The sequence below is a fragment of the Necator americanus genome, chromosome IV (assembly GCF_031761385.1).
Source record: "Necator americanus strain Aroian chromosome IV, whole genome shotgun sequence".
NCBI classification, from domain to species: Eukaryota; Metazoa; Nematoda; class Chromadorea; order Rhabditida; family Ancylostomatidae; genus Necator; species Necator americanus.
The window spans coordinates 37,045,621-37,064,549 of record NC_087374.1 but is presented as its reverse complement, the minus strand read 5'-3'; the positions used below and the strand labels follow the sequence as shown (position 1 = coordinate 37,064,549).

Here is an 18,929-nt window from a genome sequence, read left to right as displayed (position 1 = left end):
TTACTCGCACATGTGATGATCGAACTCGATCGAGCGAGCGGCAGCGAATCGCCAACGTAACAATCGAGAGGACACTACGCTCCAGGCGGGCGCTCAGAGCACTGCTGCGGTGCTTGAGATGTGGTGGTGTATGCCTGTGTGTGTATGTATGTGGTGTGTGCCTGTCTGTTGACTCTATACGAGAAGCTGCAGCTCTCTGCAATCCACCAACACCGCCTCGGTAAACTGCAGTAAACAACTGACAATAAAGTCATATCTACTTTCCACAAGTGAACGACAGCGTTAGCGAAACCCTCAAGCGTATCCACGAGATTTCCCCCATGATCTGGCACTAATTGGTTTGTTGACAATGGTGATCTTGTCGATAGAGCAAGCGATCGGTAGCTGGATTCAACCGCCAGCCGATCACACGGGCAAATGAACTTGCGGAAGTTAAACAATCGGCTGATGAGCACCTCGGAGGACTCGATTCTAATCTGTTACACAGAGAATCGCCATCACGTCAGTGCAGTTTGGAGGTATCCAACCGAGGCGGATCCTATCTACCGTATCTGTCAGGAAATTTATTCGGAATTGAATTTGAGCTCCCATCACGAAGACCTCCCGTCAGTTGTCATGCTTGGGTGATTGGTAACGGCTTCATTAGAAAAAAAACTATGAAGTGCCTCCAAAAGAACAAAAAGGTGAAGCGCCATTTAACCACAAAACCAAGTAAAACTGAATTAGGTTCCTTTCGATGTTAAGGGGATCGCTCCCAGAATTTTATCATGGAGTTGTCAATTTTGTTTTCCTTTCTCATAACATAACATAATTCTTTATAGTTCCTATAAATCCTAGACCTTTGACCCCCCCCCCCCCCAAATCCTTTGTTGTTTTTCTGAGAAAATATTTTAAAAGTTTAGGATTCGTGAAATTTGATTATATCACTGCTGAATTTCGAAAATGTTGACTTGGTTCCATACAAATGAAAAGTTAACAAAAAATCGCAACGAACAGAAATATCTCAAAAATTATTCTAAATATTCGGCGATGCTCACATGGCCAACAGCTGATGGAGACTTCTTCTCAACCTAATAAATTACGGGTTTTTGCAGGAACTCATATCACATCCTACGCACCTTCAGGATCTCATCTTCGACTGCAGCCATTGGTTGAACTATCATAAAGCAGGTAAGAAGGAGTCACTTAGACGAGTTAAATTAAACTTTTAGGCAAATAGTTCTTCGGAAAAAAGAAAGTTTTTTTTCTTGAAAGTGGATAGGGCGATGACCAGAAGCAGAGGATAAACCTATGCTTTTAGAATGTTTTATATCTAGCTACTGGATAAAGAAGAAAATAAATTCACTTAAATTCACTTAGCAATAAAGCGTTTAGGATATTTTCAGGAACTAACAATTAAAAAGAGTATTCAACTTCGAAGAAAAAGTCTCCCATCAAAAAAATACCCGTACCAGATGTAAAAAAGTAGTTTTATTTTGGTACGTTTCTGGTTGTGCAGAATAAAGAAAAACTAATTCTGGATGATCACCAATCAACTGAAAGGCATATTTTTAGAAATTTACTGATGTGGTGAAGTTGTTCCACACTAAACTAAGCAACATACACCATACCTAAGACTCATACCACTAAGGAATAGGACCCCTATCCACTGAATTGGTACATAAAAGATCCCTATTGAAAATTACTTTAAATACTTTAGGACCCTAAAACAAACATAAATACAGTCAATGGTGACCGTTTATTCTAGAATTTCAGGATATTTTCGCAATTCATAATTAACATATCTTTCTGTGGAATTAAGAGCACAACTCGATAAGAAACCGCTTAAAAAGATGATGCGGAGATAAATAGATAGATAAACACCCTGATCTTTCACATTTCTAAAGTATTTTAATACATGTAAAGGTGGAATTTCGTTAATACATTCATATTTAAATATAGTTGGTTTCGAGTTATTTATTTAGTTAATTTTCTCTGCTATTTTAAACCTTGCTTTAACGATTTTTTTTCTCCTAGTAGGCTGTGGACAGCTCAAAACGTTTGGCTCAACTTCATTAGTTTATTTTTACTCCTCGGCAGAATCCTTAATGCTTTTTTTTACGTTCAGTAGGATTGTTCAGCTATCTGGCTAACTGAACGTGCAATCGTTTTGTTTTTAAGACACTGCAAATGACCAAGTGTCTGTCGATGAACGTTATTTTGACGTCGTAAGAACGTTCTTCTATTGTTGTGGGACATAAACGCTCTCGAGCTGAGCCCCCCACGCGATACTTCTCTGCGCTGTCGGCTCGGCTAACAGCTCGGTGAGATTGCGATCCGATCGCAAGCACGATAAGTGGTAAAATATTGAAAACGGACAAGGTTCACAAAAAAAAGAGGGTTTTCGTTTACGTAGCAACGATGTGTACCCTTCTTTCTCAAAAAACTAAATCCTTTAATGTAAAAAGTAATCAAAACAATAAAAATAAACCCTTCCTTTCACGAAAAAAAATTAAGATTTTCGTTCGGGTGACAATGATGTAAACCTTTTTTCTTACTACTGTCATCATTATCCGGAAAACGACAGGGAAAAACTCAGTTATATTGATCAAAAAGGCGGTGAGATACATGTATGAGGACCCTTATAGATAGGAAGCACTAACTGGAAGAAAAAATGAAACAACAACTATGTGGTATTTTTGATAAAAGAGCGAGAAGATGAAGAGAAACACGGAAAACACCTTCATTAATCCCATAACTTTGGATTTTGCCAATATATTTTCTTTCCTTGATTTCCTTTAATTTTCACACTGATGAATAGAGGAAGTGATCATCATTTTCTCCTCAAACCGCAACTCATTCCTTTCAAATTACTTGACATTTTTAAGAAACTCAAATGCACGGCTTTTATTCGTGCTTATCATTTTCTACATCCACGAATGACAAAATAAACGACAAAACATGAATAATAAATATATAATAATATAATAATATAGCTATAAATATATAAATATAATAATATGAAAAATATGACAAAAATAAATATAAATAAATATAATGCCTTTCAAGAAGATGAAAACAAAACAAAAAGGGAAAACAAAAGGGAGTTGAGAACTAGTTGAGGAAAGGTGGGAGTGAAATGAAGGAACAAGAACAAATCCATGCTGACTTGACGTTTCGAAGGCAGCGAGGCAGTGGTGTTTAAACCACATCCAGATGGTGACTAACCTCATGTCGTTAATAGTTAAATATCACACAACAGCTTTTCATCGTAAAGCTGGGAATGGAGGGGTTCCAACCCATAGCTTTACCTCGTTTTTAAGTACCGAAACTCTCCTTTCCTTTGGAATTTTTGGAGAAACCACACATCTTTCTCGCTTCCTTCTAGGACTCGAATGGATAGGTTAACTTTCTCAAAGGCAGAACCTCATACAGTGTATAAGAGGCCTAAAATAAATTTGCCCACATAGAACTTGAAAGCGAAACATGGATTAAGCGTGACGCATGATTTAAGATTTTTAAGATTTTTTGAGCCTGACCCTCCATAAGTTTCAATCGATGTCACTCCAATGGCTTCCTGGTGCTGACTCCTGCTTTTATTTTTACCGAGTATTCCGTAAAGGTTCTGGTAAAGAAAACGGATGTACCGGATTTTCAAGTTTTCCTAGAAAATTGCTGCATTTTTTGTCGCTCCTAACATAAATAAATTTCTCGAAATTTGCATTGGTGTAAATGCTGACAAAGGTGTAAAGTGACACCTAAAACAGGAGAAATCCCTCACTTCTAGGAAATCCCTCAAAGACTAACTTCAAGTAAACAAATACAGAAATGAACGAGTCTAGACGTAGTCCTTGGGGATCGTAGAGTCACGAACAAGCTGTGGACATAAGTCAAGAGAACGTGATGAAAATGACGGCTAGTTGTAAGGCGGTGCGCATTTTGTTTTTTTTTTTTTTTTTGTACGAAACGACAAGCCGACATCTGGAGCGTTTTGAGTGAAGAACGACAAATAGTGATTCGCGTGTGGAATCATCATCGTTCATCGAACGACCGTACGCTATTTCAAGTTGTGATAAAGAAATGTCTTGCATATGAATATTTGCCATATATTTCTGGAATAGATTTTGTTCAGATATGTCGATAGAAAAAATATATATTCGTAGTTAGATAGTTGGTGAAAAAATACAGAGATAAATTTAATTTAAAAAATATAGAGATAGTCATAGTTATAGAGTTGATGAAAAGCTCTACGATGTGTGAGTTTCGAGGACAGATCCTAGCAGAAATAATGCGACGGGATCCGAGTGTAAGGGGCTGCTACTTGTTCGCCCTGGGCTTGGCCTTATATACTGGTACATACTAAACGCAATCAGGCATGTAATTATACGTTCTGGATACGTACGAGCTATTGTATTTTTTCCACAGAACTACAATAGGCGGAAAATCCCCAAATCATGCAAGAAACATCCGCCAAAGCCCGTAAGAATATAAAGAAATGTAAATATAAGAAAAATATAAAATAGAGAGATATAAACAATAATATAATGAGTAGTAATATATTATATATATTTAATATTATAATACATAAAACAAGAATACAGAATGTAATAAAGAATACAGTATTAGAATAAACAGTATAAAATATAAAGAAAAGGAAGAGTATAAGAATAAATAAAAGAACATAGTGTAAAGTAAGATAAATATAAAATACAAATTGATATAAAATTTTAATATGAAGTGCAAATGTATTAATATAGTAAAAATATAGAATATAAAGTTTTTGGGCAGGTAAGAACTCTCCGTTTCGTCTCGCTGAAATGCTGGAGAGGGTCGAGTTCGATGTTTATATTGAACTCATGTGAAATGTCAAATTTCGTAGGAGATGGAACAGAATGGCCGAGTTCCTGTAGATCCAGAGTTGAGATTGAGCTTTTCGCTGTAGATCGAGAAGGTTCGCCAGAGCTGAGTGTCCAGAGATGACACACCTTGGCGAAAATGCGAGCATTCGCGTCAGGCGATAATACCAGCCCGTCGATTAGATCAAGTAAGTCAACAGAGAATGATTTTATCACAACGGGTAGAATCTCACTGACTGTTGGGGTGAGAATAATTTGATTTAAAGGCATCACCCCATGAATCTGAGGTGGTACGGATTTGAGGTGGAGTATTCATATGCGGTATAGTAGATTATGGAGGGGGGGGGGGTGATTCCGTCCATTTCTTCCTAATTCCCGTAAAAAATTCCCGGAAAATGCGGCGCCGCACAAGGCTGGAGCGCGAAAGTCGAACTCGTTGTAGAAAATAGCACGCCGGAACGTTCGAAACCGTATCTTCCGGGCTGTTTTTTACGGCAATTAGGAAGAAATGGACGGAATTACCCCCTCTCCATAATCTACTACCCCGTATGCGAATACTCCATCTGAAATCCGTACCACCTCAGATTCGTAGGGTGATCTCTTTAACATCAATACAAACAAAATGAGTGTTGGAGGAAAAAGTGGGATTTTCCTAACACATGTTAAAAGGTGGTAAAAAAAATACAGTTATTTAATTCCAAGTATAAAATCTTTTCTCAGCTAAACAATCAACAGTTCAAGCTCACTTACCTAAAAAACCAAAAAATAAAACAAAAAAAAAACGGAAATTTAAACACTGTTTTAACGAAAAAGTGCATTTTATTGCATTTAATTGTATTACTCTTACATGAGAAGAAAGGTCGTGTAAGCATATAAAGGATTTTTATAAAGACAACACATAAAGAGTAAAGTGTTTTGTTTGTGGCGTAGAATCCATAAAAATTCACCGATGTCAAAAATAGCCAGCAAAAACTTGTTGTTCGAGTATCGGAGGGGGTATTCAAAGTTAGCGATGAGAAAATAGAGGTATTGATCGAATCCAATCATCGTTTAAAGATGTAAAAGATTGTACGGAATTTCTTAATTTCTGGAGTTTGTATGTATGGAGTTACGTATGTGTGTAGGTGCATACATACATATGTCTTTCTGTCGTTCTGTGTATCCGCGATATATGCATGTGTATACGTATGTATGTATGGCTGGGTGTGTACAAACCGATGTGATCTAGATCACTCATTGTGTGTTTGGATCCAGAGACACTTAGATTGCATGGTATTGACGGTGCGGGAAACGGGGATTTTGCAACTCACAGGTTGTGGATTTTCTCTTCGTTCGTGTGTTTTTTTTCCTTTTTTTCCTTTATTGCTAAATTTTATATAATACCGCACATAACATATTAATTATGTTATTATTGTTGTATTAAAAAATATTACACATTTTTCATGCGTATTATTGTGATCGGTGCCTTCTATACCACGGATATTTCGCGATCTCATGATCGTACATTCGTGGATTTGAATGTCATGTAAAGATCCCACTGATGGAATGCAGGAATTATGGGATCCATGTCTTGAATCCAATCTGTATTCGCTCATCCCTAAGAAAATCCCGTCATGTGCTCTTAAAGGCATCACCCCACGAATCTGGGGTGGTGCGGATTTCAGATGGGTTATATTATGGGGAGGAGAATGATTCCGTCCATTTCTTCCTAATTGCCGTAAAAAACCGCCCAGAAGTTGCGGCACGTACACAAGGCTGGCGCGCTCCAATCGTGTTCTCGTTGTAAAAAAAATAGTGCGCCGGAACGTTCGACGTCGTATCTTCCGGCCGTTTTTTGCTTTTTGTTTTTTTGCTTGTTTCTTTAGGAAGAAATAGACGGAATCACCCTTCTCTCCATAATCTACGACTCCGTATAAGCATGACCCACCACCTGAAACCAGCGCTCAGATTCGTGGGGCGATGCCTTTAAATGGTGGCTAATTCCATAAACAATGCATTATTCCACTACTTCTTTTTCTTTCAAAAATAAAACAGAGAAACATCATTCTTGTTCTGAAACATAGTCTCCATTACCTTCTACAATCATATTCCGTCTCTCCCGTGGATTTTGAATATTCTTCTTCTAGAATTCACTTATTCTTGACCAAGTCCTTCAGTGTCGTTGAAGAACCACAATATTTATGTAATGATGGGATATATACTGAGATGAGTTGTCACGTCATCAGATTATTATTTGTTTGTGGCCAATTTTTTTTTCTGTACTTGGATCCTTCTTTATCAGAATTGCCCATGTTCGACTGTCTTTGAATCTCGGCATGTTGAAACGTAGTTTTAACTGATTTCCTTGAGCTGTAACCAAGATTGGTATCGATCTTTATTAAACAGCGGCTAACGTTTAGAGCCTGGAAAACTCAAACCCATTAGTGACCTATCCCCTCAAGCGCCTCATCACCCCACAGAAAGCACCCAAACGGTAAGCAAACTCAACTTCTCCAGGCTCTGACGAAGGCGATATCGCCGAAACGTTAGCCGCTGTTTAATAAAGATCGATACCAATCTTGGCTACAGCTCAAGGAAATCAGTTAAAACTACGTTTATCAGAATTGTTTTCTTTGCGTCCTTGTGAATGTTCTGGTATGATCTGTACGAGGTTTAATTACCCAAGTTTGGGAATAAAAAACTTACCGACTCGTCATCAGCTTTGTAAAATGCAAAGCTTAACAATGAATTGACTAATATCATTTTGATGGCGACGTCAGAAAATTGTAGAGAAAAATCTTGCAACTACTGAACCACTGTGACAAACTCTATTCCTTTTCACGCAAATTATCAGAAACACATCCTTGTTATAAACGCTTCGAAATGAATCGAAAAAGCGTTGCGTTTTGTGGTGGCGATTATTTCCAGAACCTTACCCTCCTCCAACTGTAATGGGCACGATCTTACTGCGAGTATGCATGCTTAAAGCTTTCTTTCCTATTAAAAATGTGCCTCAACTGACCTCTGCCCCCTTTTTATCTCTAAGGTAACGTTTCAGAAATATTTAACGTTTATTTTCAGGCTCTTCTTGATGGCGACCGGTTCTAAGACTTGAAATCTAGGAACAAGAGTAGTCACCACTCGTCTGCTTGCAGTTTTTATCTTCACGGCAGAAGAACACGACAAAGTAAGTCTAGCTAAGTACATTGCCATCACTTTTCTTAAGATCAAAAGCATCCTAGGAAATAAATAAATAAATAAATACGTCCTAAGCAACTCTTGTGGTATTTTTCTCTCTGAGAACTATTGTAAATTTATTACAAATATATTATACTCTAGTTTTACATAGTGTTTCTTTTTTATTTTACATCTATTATATTTATCACACTCATATTTTATATTATTTTTTAATTTCGTATCTATTGCAACATACATCCATTCCTTTGCTAGTGGTAAATTTCCAGAGAGCTGTGTTCCTTTTCAGGAGTCCTTCATCGACAATATTCCTTGATTTCTGGCTCGTTTTTGTTTATTTTGTGTGACACATGGGAAGAGCTTTCTAATGGTTTTTTAGCAGATACTCCTTCAATCCTTTCCATTTCTCTGAAGCTGAAACGCGAATACACCAACCTGACTGAACGATGAACTATCCGATTCAGTTAAATAGTAATCCCTCTCTCCGCTTGATCACAATAGGCAAATATTTAATCGGCAGAGGCAAGAATACAGCAGTAAAGCAACAGATCATTTTGAATGTGATAATAATGAGATCTTTGTCCTACGTTACGTGACCGGAAAATTTTTCAATACAAATGCGTGATGCTTTCAACGGGTTTCCTCTTAAAATCTGGCACAAGTGCATCTGCTGCAGCGTATCCCAATGGAAGTAACAACATCACCTAAATGAACAAGGACTGTGGATGTGCGAACGACCAAGGAGAACCTGCTGGATATACCAACACATTCGTTTTGCGGACGTCGAAGGAGCCGGGAAATTTGTGGTCCAGCATTTAATGGAGACGTGACAACAGTGCTGAGACCGACGTACTAGAATGAAAAAATAATTGATTGAGATAATGAATTTTCAAACTCACGTTACATTTTGAAACTTTTATGTGCGCATAGCATCGTGAAACACCCAAAAATCCGTTTTTTCTTAGTCCTCATTTTTCATTTCTGTTAGTTTTTATAAAAACACTCCAGTGATGAATTTTTCGCCAAACAATAAACAATAAACAATTTATCCTTTCATCCTTCAAAGCCTAGCTTAGAAAAAGAGAAAAAATTACAGAAATTCTCTAGTTCGTAATCGTTGAGGTTCTGGAACGCGTGTTAGCCTATACAATGACCTTCGGGGGTTAGCCGATGATCAAGTTAGTGTTTTTTTTTATCCTCCCATACAAGCCTAGCACCAATTTATCAACCCGCCTGATCGGCATTAAGACGGTTTCAAACCATCGACCTTGTGGTTACGGCGAACCTTTAATCGACTGCGCCACACCCACCCAGGATGGGACAAAAGGAGGACTTATTTCAGAGACGGTATGATTATGGTGACTATACGACAACTTCAGCTTCAGAAAAATTTCTGCAGTCTCGTTTATTATTTATTTCTATATTGTTTATTTGTGGTTCTGAGCATTCTCTAGGGGTTCGTCCGAGTTTGTATCTAGATCGAAAATCCCTTGAAATACAGGGCTCACCCCTGTGTGGTTCTTTCAATTGCGCAAACAAGACATGAATCTCCCAGACATCACAAGTGTTATCTACAGCTTCAAGTTATTGTCTTACAAAGATCTCACCTGGATTGCTGATAGGAGCATTCCCACAGAAATAGCTGTGCTCAACTCGTTGTATTGAAAGAGCCGAATTTCTTTGTTTTCAACAGTTGTGAATATCTGGAGACGAAATTAGTATTTTCGTTAAAACTTAATACACATATTAGGTTGATGAGAAGGTCTTGCCAGAGTTTTGTTAAGTCGAGAACTTTCGATTCTTAACCGATACCTATTATATATCTTCTGATAAGAATCCAAAAGTTTTTCATTAAAAGGTATACTTACGTAGCCGGGTACCCTAACTTAACTTCAAGCACGATGTAAATTTCACAGGATCAGCTTCGATTCAGGGCAACGAGAGCACCACTACCATCAAGACTGTCCATCACTGATTCGCTCGCTTCGCAAGAGGAGACACGATCCTTGAAGACAAGCCCCGGTCAATCTCTCCTTCTCGGCCTGCATCGAAAAGAGTTGCCGGAAGGCCTGGTTGCTGTAGGGAAATGAGAATTGGCTGCTCTACGATTGCAATTCACATCGAGCTCGAGCCAAGTGGGTCACTCGAGAAGATAAGGACTTCTCCACGAAAGCAAATTCGGACATGCATCACAAGAAGACCTCCTCTGCTACTTGTAGGATCCACAGAGAAAGCTAGGCTGGGACATTGGTTCCTTCCTTATTCCCCTGACATAACCACCTCTGAGAATCACTTATTCTGGCCGCTTAAGGTTTTCTCGGGTAAGAAATGTTTCAACAAATTCGATGAGATTAGTGGGGCAGCACCCGACCCTACAACGCGTTCACTTCAATTCAAAATTGTTTGAGGTTACGAACGTGTACAATGACGTGCGGGGGCTAGCCGATATGGCATTTATAATGCAGTCGGTAAGAGGTTCTGCTGTCTGCACGATTGATCGGAGGTTCGAATCCGCCCTGCTGCTCACCAAGCCTTTCATCCCTCCGGCGTTGATAATTCGGTCCATACTTGGCAGGGAGGATAAAAACACTGATTTGGCATATCGGCTAGCCTCCGTAAGTCACTGTATAGAGCAGTTACACCTTCGTAAACCTCAAACGATTCTGAATTGAAGTGAACGTGGTGGCACATCTCATCGATTAACTCCAGACACGTTATCCTTTGAAAAAAAAAATAAAGAAGAAATACTACAGAACTTGTAAGACTTTCTTGTAACCCTAATATGAAACGGTTTCTAACAGAAGGCAGTGTTTAAGTACCTAGAGAACAGAATTTAAAAAAGTAAAGGAATAACATTAAGTCCTCTCCAGAAAAATATTCCAGTACCTGATTTGTATTCGATAACTGATTTGTTTTTTGTGCCGTAATGTTAGACAAGAAATTAGCAATCTGCAAAATTTCCGGTGTTGGTATGCTTCCACGAGTAGATAGTGAAAGAGCCGTGGTTCACGAGTATGAGAGCTAATCCCACTCTTTAACAAATCCCTCGATCCAGAGGAACGAGTTAAATATTAGCTTCGAATGTTTTCATACCCCTAACGACGCGACATGTTACGGTTGATAGATTGCAGGCAGCTCGTAACGCTATCGCGATTGTGCCAATGGGTTGGTTTCTTCTGCTTGTATATGAGTTATGTTCATTGGATCTTGGACGCTCTACGACTACGGAATCCAATGCATTTCATTTCGAAATTTGCATCGCTGCAGAGGTGAAAACACATAGCTCTTCTGTAGACTTTCTGGATTTCTAGAGAAAATAGAGCTTGATCGCATTCATACTTTTAAACTACATCATACCACTTCCTAGTCGTGCAGGGACCTCAACTTTGAGAATTTTCTGATACTCAGTCTTTGATGACACACTGCAGTTCTCATGATGAAGGGGTCAAATGTAATCGGATAACGATGGATACCTCATGGCATACGATCAGTAGCAGCGGTGCGTCTGTGAGATACGGCCTCGTCCATGTCTGTTCCAATTGCGATACACCCATAACCCATTCGGAACCTTCACCATGTCTGTAAATAGAATTAAACTGATTTGTGGACCAAAGTGATGGCATGTAACCGCATATCTAATTTTTTAAGAGGTCATGTGCAGCCAATATTCGGAATACGTTCGTAGTTCCTCATTTTTAATTGCTATTCACACATGTAATTTCCATCTCACTCATTTTAGAGGGCAGTAAAGACTCTCCTCGATCCACACGAAATTACTGCTATCGAAAAGTTCACCTCAGGAGTGTCCAGTTCGCAAAAAGATCCCTCATGCTCATTCTACGAATTTTGAGACTTTTCTCTCAGATCAGCATAGGGGGAATTTCTCACATCATAGTGTAGCACAGCTGGTAAAGGTTCTGGCTGCATTGTGTGATTGTAAGGTTGTGCACATGTTCATAAACCTCAAACGATTCTGAATTGAAGTCTAACGATCAGTCGCATCCCAAAGGGAAAGATCAACGCTGCGCACTTTGTCGACAGCCAAAGTGAACCAAGAGCCAAGCAAAACCTCCGAAGGTCCGCTAATATTACGGCAACGCGGCTACCTAGGTGAACACAACGATTTGGACTCTTTTGACCCTTTAGTTCCGGTTTTGGATGTTTCATGTACCTTAAGTGTTGCTTCATCAACTCTAAACAGGTACTGGTAACAACAAAAAGAATAAAGGTAGAAGTTCACAGTGAAGGATAATCAATAATTGCCTTAAATCCGCTGAATTCTGCCATAAAAAAAACAAAACCGAAGTCAATATGACTTTAGGGGATGCTGACTTGTTCCGGAAGAGGCGTTTGAGAGGATATGTTACAAATGATCTGACTTTCCAAGCTCTGACGAAGGAGACAACGCCGAAACGTTAGCCGTAATAAAGTTTGCCAACAATCTTGGCTCCTGCTTCAGTTTGATTATCGACAAGTTGCAATCTCTATGCGAAAATTCAAGGAAGGTCGAATTTTCGCACTACTGTGCATTTTATTCCTTATCCTACACATGGATAAAAAAATTTATCCTGTAGCATTCCAGCAAATATTCTCACTTCATCCATCATTTTTTGAGCCCGGAATGAAGTCAGACGGGAACGAAATCTCGTTTAGTTTTATCTCTGATTCACTGTATGCATTTCTTTCAACTTCCTTGTTTCTTTTCTTTCTTTTTTTTTCTTTTTTTTTTTGTTTCTGTTTCTATTTTCTATTTCTAAACTAACTTCAGCAGTAGAAGTTTTAGAGTAATGAGAGTACTCACCGACGAATGTGATTTTCTTTTTCGTCAGCCTCTATCAAGGCTCGAATTTCTGCTTTTCTTACGTCACTAACTACAACGCAAAACTTCCACGGTTGAGCATTTCCGGCGCTCGGAGAACAACCTGAAAGTGCAAAATTTCAATTTTTTTTCAGTTTTCAGTGGACTTACTTGGACCCTTGCCTGCAGTTTTAATGAGATTCTGAACTATTTTCAACGGAACACGTTTCGAACTGAAGCTTCGCACACTTCGTCGCATTTTCATTTGTTCATAGAAGTGCTGTGAAGCTCGCAACATTTCCCTCTCATGCATATAAGGAATATGGTAGAGAACCTGAGAATAAACCTTTGAATTATAAAAAAAACAGCAACAAATAAAAAAGAAAAGAGTACAAGACCTCTTTTTCCTTGAACATGTGTTTATGCAAATCAGCAATACTGGAATCATCACCACATCCTTTATCTTTTCGTTCTCTTGCATGATTTGCGGGGAACATATCTTTGTCATCATTTTTATTCGAAATAAAAATAAGTGACAACACTTGATAGGAAATAAATGCGATCACCTGAAATCAAATGCCGAAGCATTGATCTATTTATTTTAAATCCAAACTGGACCCACTAAAATTGAAACGACGACGTTAAGAAGGGCCTCTGAAGACCGAGCATCCCAAAACAATGGAAGTTTGCCCAGAAAATCATTGGCATTAATCAGCCGCAATGGGCCTGTATGGTTGGACTCACGGAAGATCAGTGTATATATCTGAATTTTTTGAGGAGCTTAGATTTCCCACTTTATTTCCAAAGCAACTTTACAAAAAAGCACTTTTTGCAACAAAAAAAAGGTAAACAAACAAGAGTGCACCTACCCAATTTTGCATCATTGTTCCTCTTTTTGTACGTTGTGGCTGGAATGAAGAAGAATCCAGGAAAAAAAAAACTGAAAGCTGTATTTCTATTTTTGTATCAGAAAAGACAGGAGAATAGATGACAAGAGGGAAGGATGCATCAAACGTCATGGATAAAAGATACGAACAAATTTTCCAGACCAATCCTACAAGTATTGATAAATAATAATAAAAATAATACTAATGATTAAATGTAAGGCTTTGCTGACTGGTTACGCACTACAAAGATACGGCAAGAGACAATTCTAAAGTTGAGGTGATAGTTTTCACCAGGACACAACTACTTCTTACTTTATTTATAATAAGTTCAATTATTAACATGCTAATAATTTTACTTTAATTATCTTATTTATAATCGCCACTAATCTATAACTTAATTACCATTAGTATTGATGACCTCCCATCTGATAGGAAACGTTTCGATGGTTTCCGTGCAGAATTCGTGGAAACCAAGAAATTGGTGACTGTGGTCTCCTAAAATATCCTCGCGGCGTATTCCTTGAACACAGAGTTTTATTATTTTTTATTATTTTTTGTCGAATAGGTGTCTGATTGATCCTAGTTTGGATCTTTTAGGAAAAAAAACAGGTTTTTTTTTCTTTAATTTTTGGAGCAAGACTTCCTTCCCAACCCATCATTTTCCCTATCATTTTTCTCTCCAAGCTTGAGTTGAGCTATTCACAAGAAAAAAAGAAAAAAGAAAAAAAAGAACGAATGAAGATAAGGAAAGGTCTAGAAGAATGTAGGAGAGATTTATGAGATTCTTTTTCCAGGAAGACAATGTCCGAGACGGAACAACTCGGTCACTCGAAAGAAAAAAATGTCCCAGACAGGTGAGTTCTCACTGATTTTCAGCCACGTCATATTAAACTCCAAAGAGGATGAGTTTTTCCTTGTTGGAAGGACTCAACCGTATTTGTCGGAGATCATTCCTGAAGTGCAGGGTCTTAGTAAGTCCAAATTATGCTGATTTTTTCTTTAGATAAACAAAAAAAGGATTAAATATTCAAATGTGGGATGATTCCGAAGGAGATGATTTGATTGATCCCATGTAGTTTGAGTCGAAACGAAGCAAACTCATTTCCCCATTGAACAGCAAACGTCTGTTCGTTCTCGATGGGGCCGAACAAAAGCTATTGAATTTCGAAGAAAAAAATGAGCCCACGCTCATCTCGATTACATATCCTCCCTGCCTGACCTGCTCGGTACATAACTTCAGGAGGAGAGAAATGTTCATCGTGTATCATCACGACGAGGAAGTTCTGGATTCGAATGAAGTGTAATGTGTCTAACAAATTGGATGAATCGTGATAATCGTCGCAAAATTGTATCAAAATGGAACAATGAGAACTTTAATAACGTATTTCGTGCGCCATGGAAAAAAAAAACTTTCAAAAAAAAAACTGATAGAACCCCGGCCTACCAAATCCTTTGGAGATCAATAAAACATAGATAGTTGCAGCGTGGAAAAACACATGTCTGATGGAGTGTTGCTCCAGCAGCGTTTCTTTTTTTCGTCCACTTACTGTGTTACATTTACCAGCACGGGAAATCAATCAATCCTTCGTTTCAGTGGTTATTTATCGCCTGGTTCTTTTTTTCGTATAATATCAGCCACTCACACTGCAGCGTCTACTTGGTAAACGAAGAAAATTTATAAGAACTGAAAAATTAAAAATTAAAGCTAAAAAAAAAGAATTTAAAAGAACTGAAAATCCTGGAAAAAATCTGATGTAGCAGGTAAGGAGGCACAGCGCATATCGAGTAATAATGTACTAGGTCTCGAAGATGAAGAGAAGAGGAGAGTAGCGAGATTTTTCTGCTCTAGGAGAACTTTTCTGGATTTTTGGAACTTCGGAAATGCAACAATGAGCAGCGAGATGTCACCGCCAATGCATGATGTCCATAATTTCTCGGCTAAAGAACGATCTTTGCAAAAATATGCGTATGAAGCACACAATATGTAAAAGTATTATACTATTACCTCACTCCAAAGACTAAGGACTGCGGAAAAAATACTCATTGTAGTTATATATGATGCCCTATGGATATAGTTTGATGAAATGGGGACCGGACCGAAAAATTGTGGATCGCCAACGAATCATTAGTAGATCAAACTCAAAATACCGATATCGGCATAGTTCAATATAAGTCTCATCGATTTACTGAGATTTATTGATCGACTCCTACACTTGAAGCTAAGAATATGGGACGTGTCAGGATGTAATGAAGAAAAAAAAAATATGATATAACATCGGTACAGCAACATCGGTGAGAACACTAAGAAAATAAATGCATCCATACATCCACTGTATCAATATTCTCCAAGCACATATGTACGTAAATGGAAAAAACGCAGCAACATCTGTGGTATTGGGGTAAAAATTTCCCGGAGGAATATCCATAATTGCTGCTTACCAAGATGAAGTAATGCAAAAATTACAACCATATATGTCTAAAAAAAGAAGAAATGAATGATGAGTGTAGAGGGAGCTACTATTAAAAGGATAAAAGGATAAAGTCACTGGCGTATCAATCCACTTAGGATGCGCCAACGCGTTTTACTGGAATTCGTAATCGTTGAGATTTTGGAACGCGTGTTGGCCTATACAATGATTTGCGGGGGCCAGCCGATGATCAAGTCAGTGTTTTTATCCTCCCAGACAAGCCTGGTGCCATTTTATCGACACCGGAGGTATGAAAGGCTCGGTTTGCACTAGGGCGGTTTCGAACACTTGACCGTGTGGCTACAACGGACCTCTAGCCGACTGCGCCACACCCGCCCGGAGCTACTATTATTGTTAAACTATCACTTGAAAGAGGTCAGAAGTAAGATAAATTGATGGACGAGGCTGTTTATATAAAACTGGGGGATTTCCTCGTGCAAACTGAAATTTCTTTCCAAATTATGAACCTTAACCGCATGACTTTTACCTCATTAAATCTCTGCAGCCGAGGAGATATCGCTAAAATCAAATCGAACTCCAATACCTTGAAATATGAAGGGAATTTCTGATAGTTTCAGTACCTTACAATTATAGGTTCCCAATAACAAAATCAGCAACATATTATCAGTAAATGTTTCATCAGCTAAGTAGTCATCCACTTTTATTTTGTGCTGTAAAATCCCGAAAAAAAAGAAACAAGCTGGATACAAATGAAAGCAGGATGTTCTGTCAAATGTTCAAAAGTGTGACAAATTGCCGACGGGGTGGGTAACGATCACATTAAGCTGCAGTTGTTCGTCGTAATGTTTCTGTTGCTAAACAACTCGCAGGAAAAAAGAAACAGAAAAAAAACAAGATGACGCTCAAGGAAAAAAAAGAAAAAATAAAGCAGAGGAATCTGGATAAATATCACGGAGAGCACAGTTAATTTGAGCATCGTTCGATCACATCCATGTGAAACGTCTCTCCCTCTCTCTCTCGTTCCTATCGAACAACTGACGACTGCTTGGGTGACTGATCAAACACATAAAGACGATACACATGTTCAGCACATACGTACGTAATTCAACGTAGTCGTACGCGTAGGATTTGTGCACTTTTCGTTGTGATTCCCGAAAAAATTCTTAGCGTCCTCGTTAAAAACTCATAAATTTGCTTCTTTTATCTGCCCTTAGCAATTGCTACAGATCATAAAACAAGCTACAAAATCGATTGAGGAGCAGAACAATGGAAGCACTAGCCTGGCGTGCATAAAAAGAGTTCACTCAGTGTAACATGAGTGGAACGCTTTCGTACAAACGGATTTTAGAAAAAAAAAAGAATCCTGCCCGTCTACCAGTGAATTGATGTCAAACCTAAAGTTTTTCTAGTAAACCTCTTCCTTTTTTTTTAATTCCCCATCTGGAAGAACATAATAGATACTAAACTCGACTATTCCAAAAAGTTTTAAAAGAGAATTGGCTAGAAACTTCGACAAAAAACCCAAGAACGTTTCTGACCAACCGTCCATTTGATCTTCGATTGAATCGATTGAAGCGCCAGTAATGTTTATATTCGTCCCTGTTTCTTCAATGTCCCTCAAGCGGATTCTTTTCGCTCGAAAGTCGTGAACATATCATATTTCTTTGGGAAACTTCGCTAGAAAATCCTTCCGTTGTGCCTGCAGTTTTCCCAGTTCTCAGTCTCGTTTCATTTCCGCACTTATTCATAGGTCTTTCCATATGGTTGTTATTTAAACTCATCACATCTCAGGCTCACGTAATTTTACTTTCGCTGTCATATGTTGCAGTGCCCTTAATCTTAATTCTATTATTAACATGAGTTAAAAGTTCGGATCTATGTCAAGTAAGATACTTTTAGCATCAACTTTTCGATGAAATGTCAGGTTCCTCTGTTGTCTGCTCACAAAACATCCACATTTCTGTCGGAGGAGGAAGAGTAGCAGTGTTGTAGAGATAGGTGGAAACCCGAGTCTTTCTAATCTTCATCCTCGAAAAAAAAACGTACTGGAGGCAAAGAAGTGAAATAGTTTGCATAGGCATAATAGATATGCATGTAAAAAAAGTCATCGCATAATTAGGTCACTTTTGAAGTAACATTTGATCAATTCCTAATGCTTCAAGTATAGCATAGACGTGGATTTCCACTCTATTAAAATTCTTAGCGTTCCCTTTCATTTTTAAACTTCACAGCTTTAATTTTGTGTAAAATAGATTTTGAATAAATGACTAGTTGTTTTTTTTTATTTACTAATTTTCCTTTTTCCGTCTTCGGGTTACATAACAGCCGCTTTTATATAAAAGTTACAGTGGAACTGGTTTATTCGATTATGAGAAGTGCTTTGGCGCTTTTGCACAAGCGCCTGGACGCTTGTACACCTGTTTTCCATATTGAAGATGGCAGTCTAAAGATAAGTCGGCATTTGCCACTGGAACTTCGCGTCATAAGATTCATACGAATGGTTTAGAATCCAGAATAATATTGATCTTAATCAGTTATGAATTTCTACAATACATTAATTCAACAAGAATTCTAATTATTCAACAACAAGGTAAGTTCTAATCGGATGCGCTTTCCACTCCAAAGTCGTTGCGTGTTTTTATTTTTTATTTTTTCTTTGATATTGAATGTAATATATTTGTTCTTCTGTGTATTATTATGAAGTATTATTTCGTTAGCTGAAGATGTACTATTCGAGGCCACTTATAACTGACTTCCTTTTTTTCCATATCCAGAGCAACTTCAAAAAAGTACAAAACGGTCACTG

At 38.2% G+C, this 18,929-nt stretch overlaps 2 protein-coding genes across 10 annotated transcripts in view; both read right to left on the bottom strand.

Moving 5' to 3' along the window:
- RB195_003882 (uncharacterized protein) overlaps window positions 1-591 on the bottom strand; it is a gene marked incomplete at both ends in the record, with an annotated part of 77,762 nt that extends 77,171 nt beyond the window's left edge. For all 9 annotated transcript variants that reach the window (XM_064201730.1, XM_064201731.1, XM_064201734.1 and 6 more), the window contains one exon: window positions 528-591. In XM_064201730.1, the coding sequence (XP_064057610.1) occupies window positions 528-591 (64 nt within the window). The remainder of the gene's footprint in view (window positions 1-527) is intronic.
- Window positions 592-8,617: 8,026 nt separating this feature from the next.
- RB195_003881 (uncharacterized protein) lies at window positions 8,618-13,691 on the bottom strand (the record flags this gene model as incomplete). The annotated part of the gene is made up of 9 exons (XM_064201728.1): window positions 8,618-8,713; window positions 8,775-8,861; window positions 9,617-9,712; window positions 11,483-11,588; window positions 12,811-12,931; window positions 12,979-13,141; window positions 13,206-13,373; window positions 13,430-13,570; window positions 13,677-13,691. 9 exons carry the CDS (start codon window positions 13,689-13,691, stop codon window positions 8,618-8,620), a joined length of 993 nt encoding a protein of 330 aa, XP_064057609.1.
- Window positions 13,692-18,929: the final 5,238 nt, after the last annotated feature.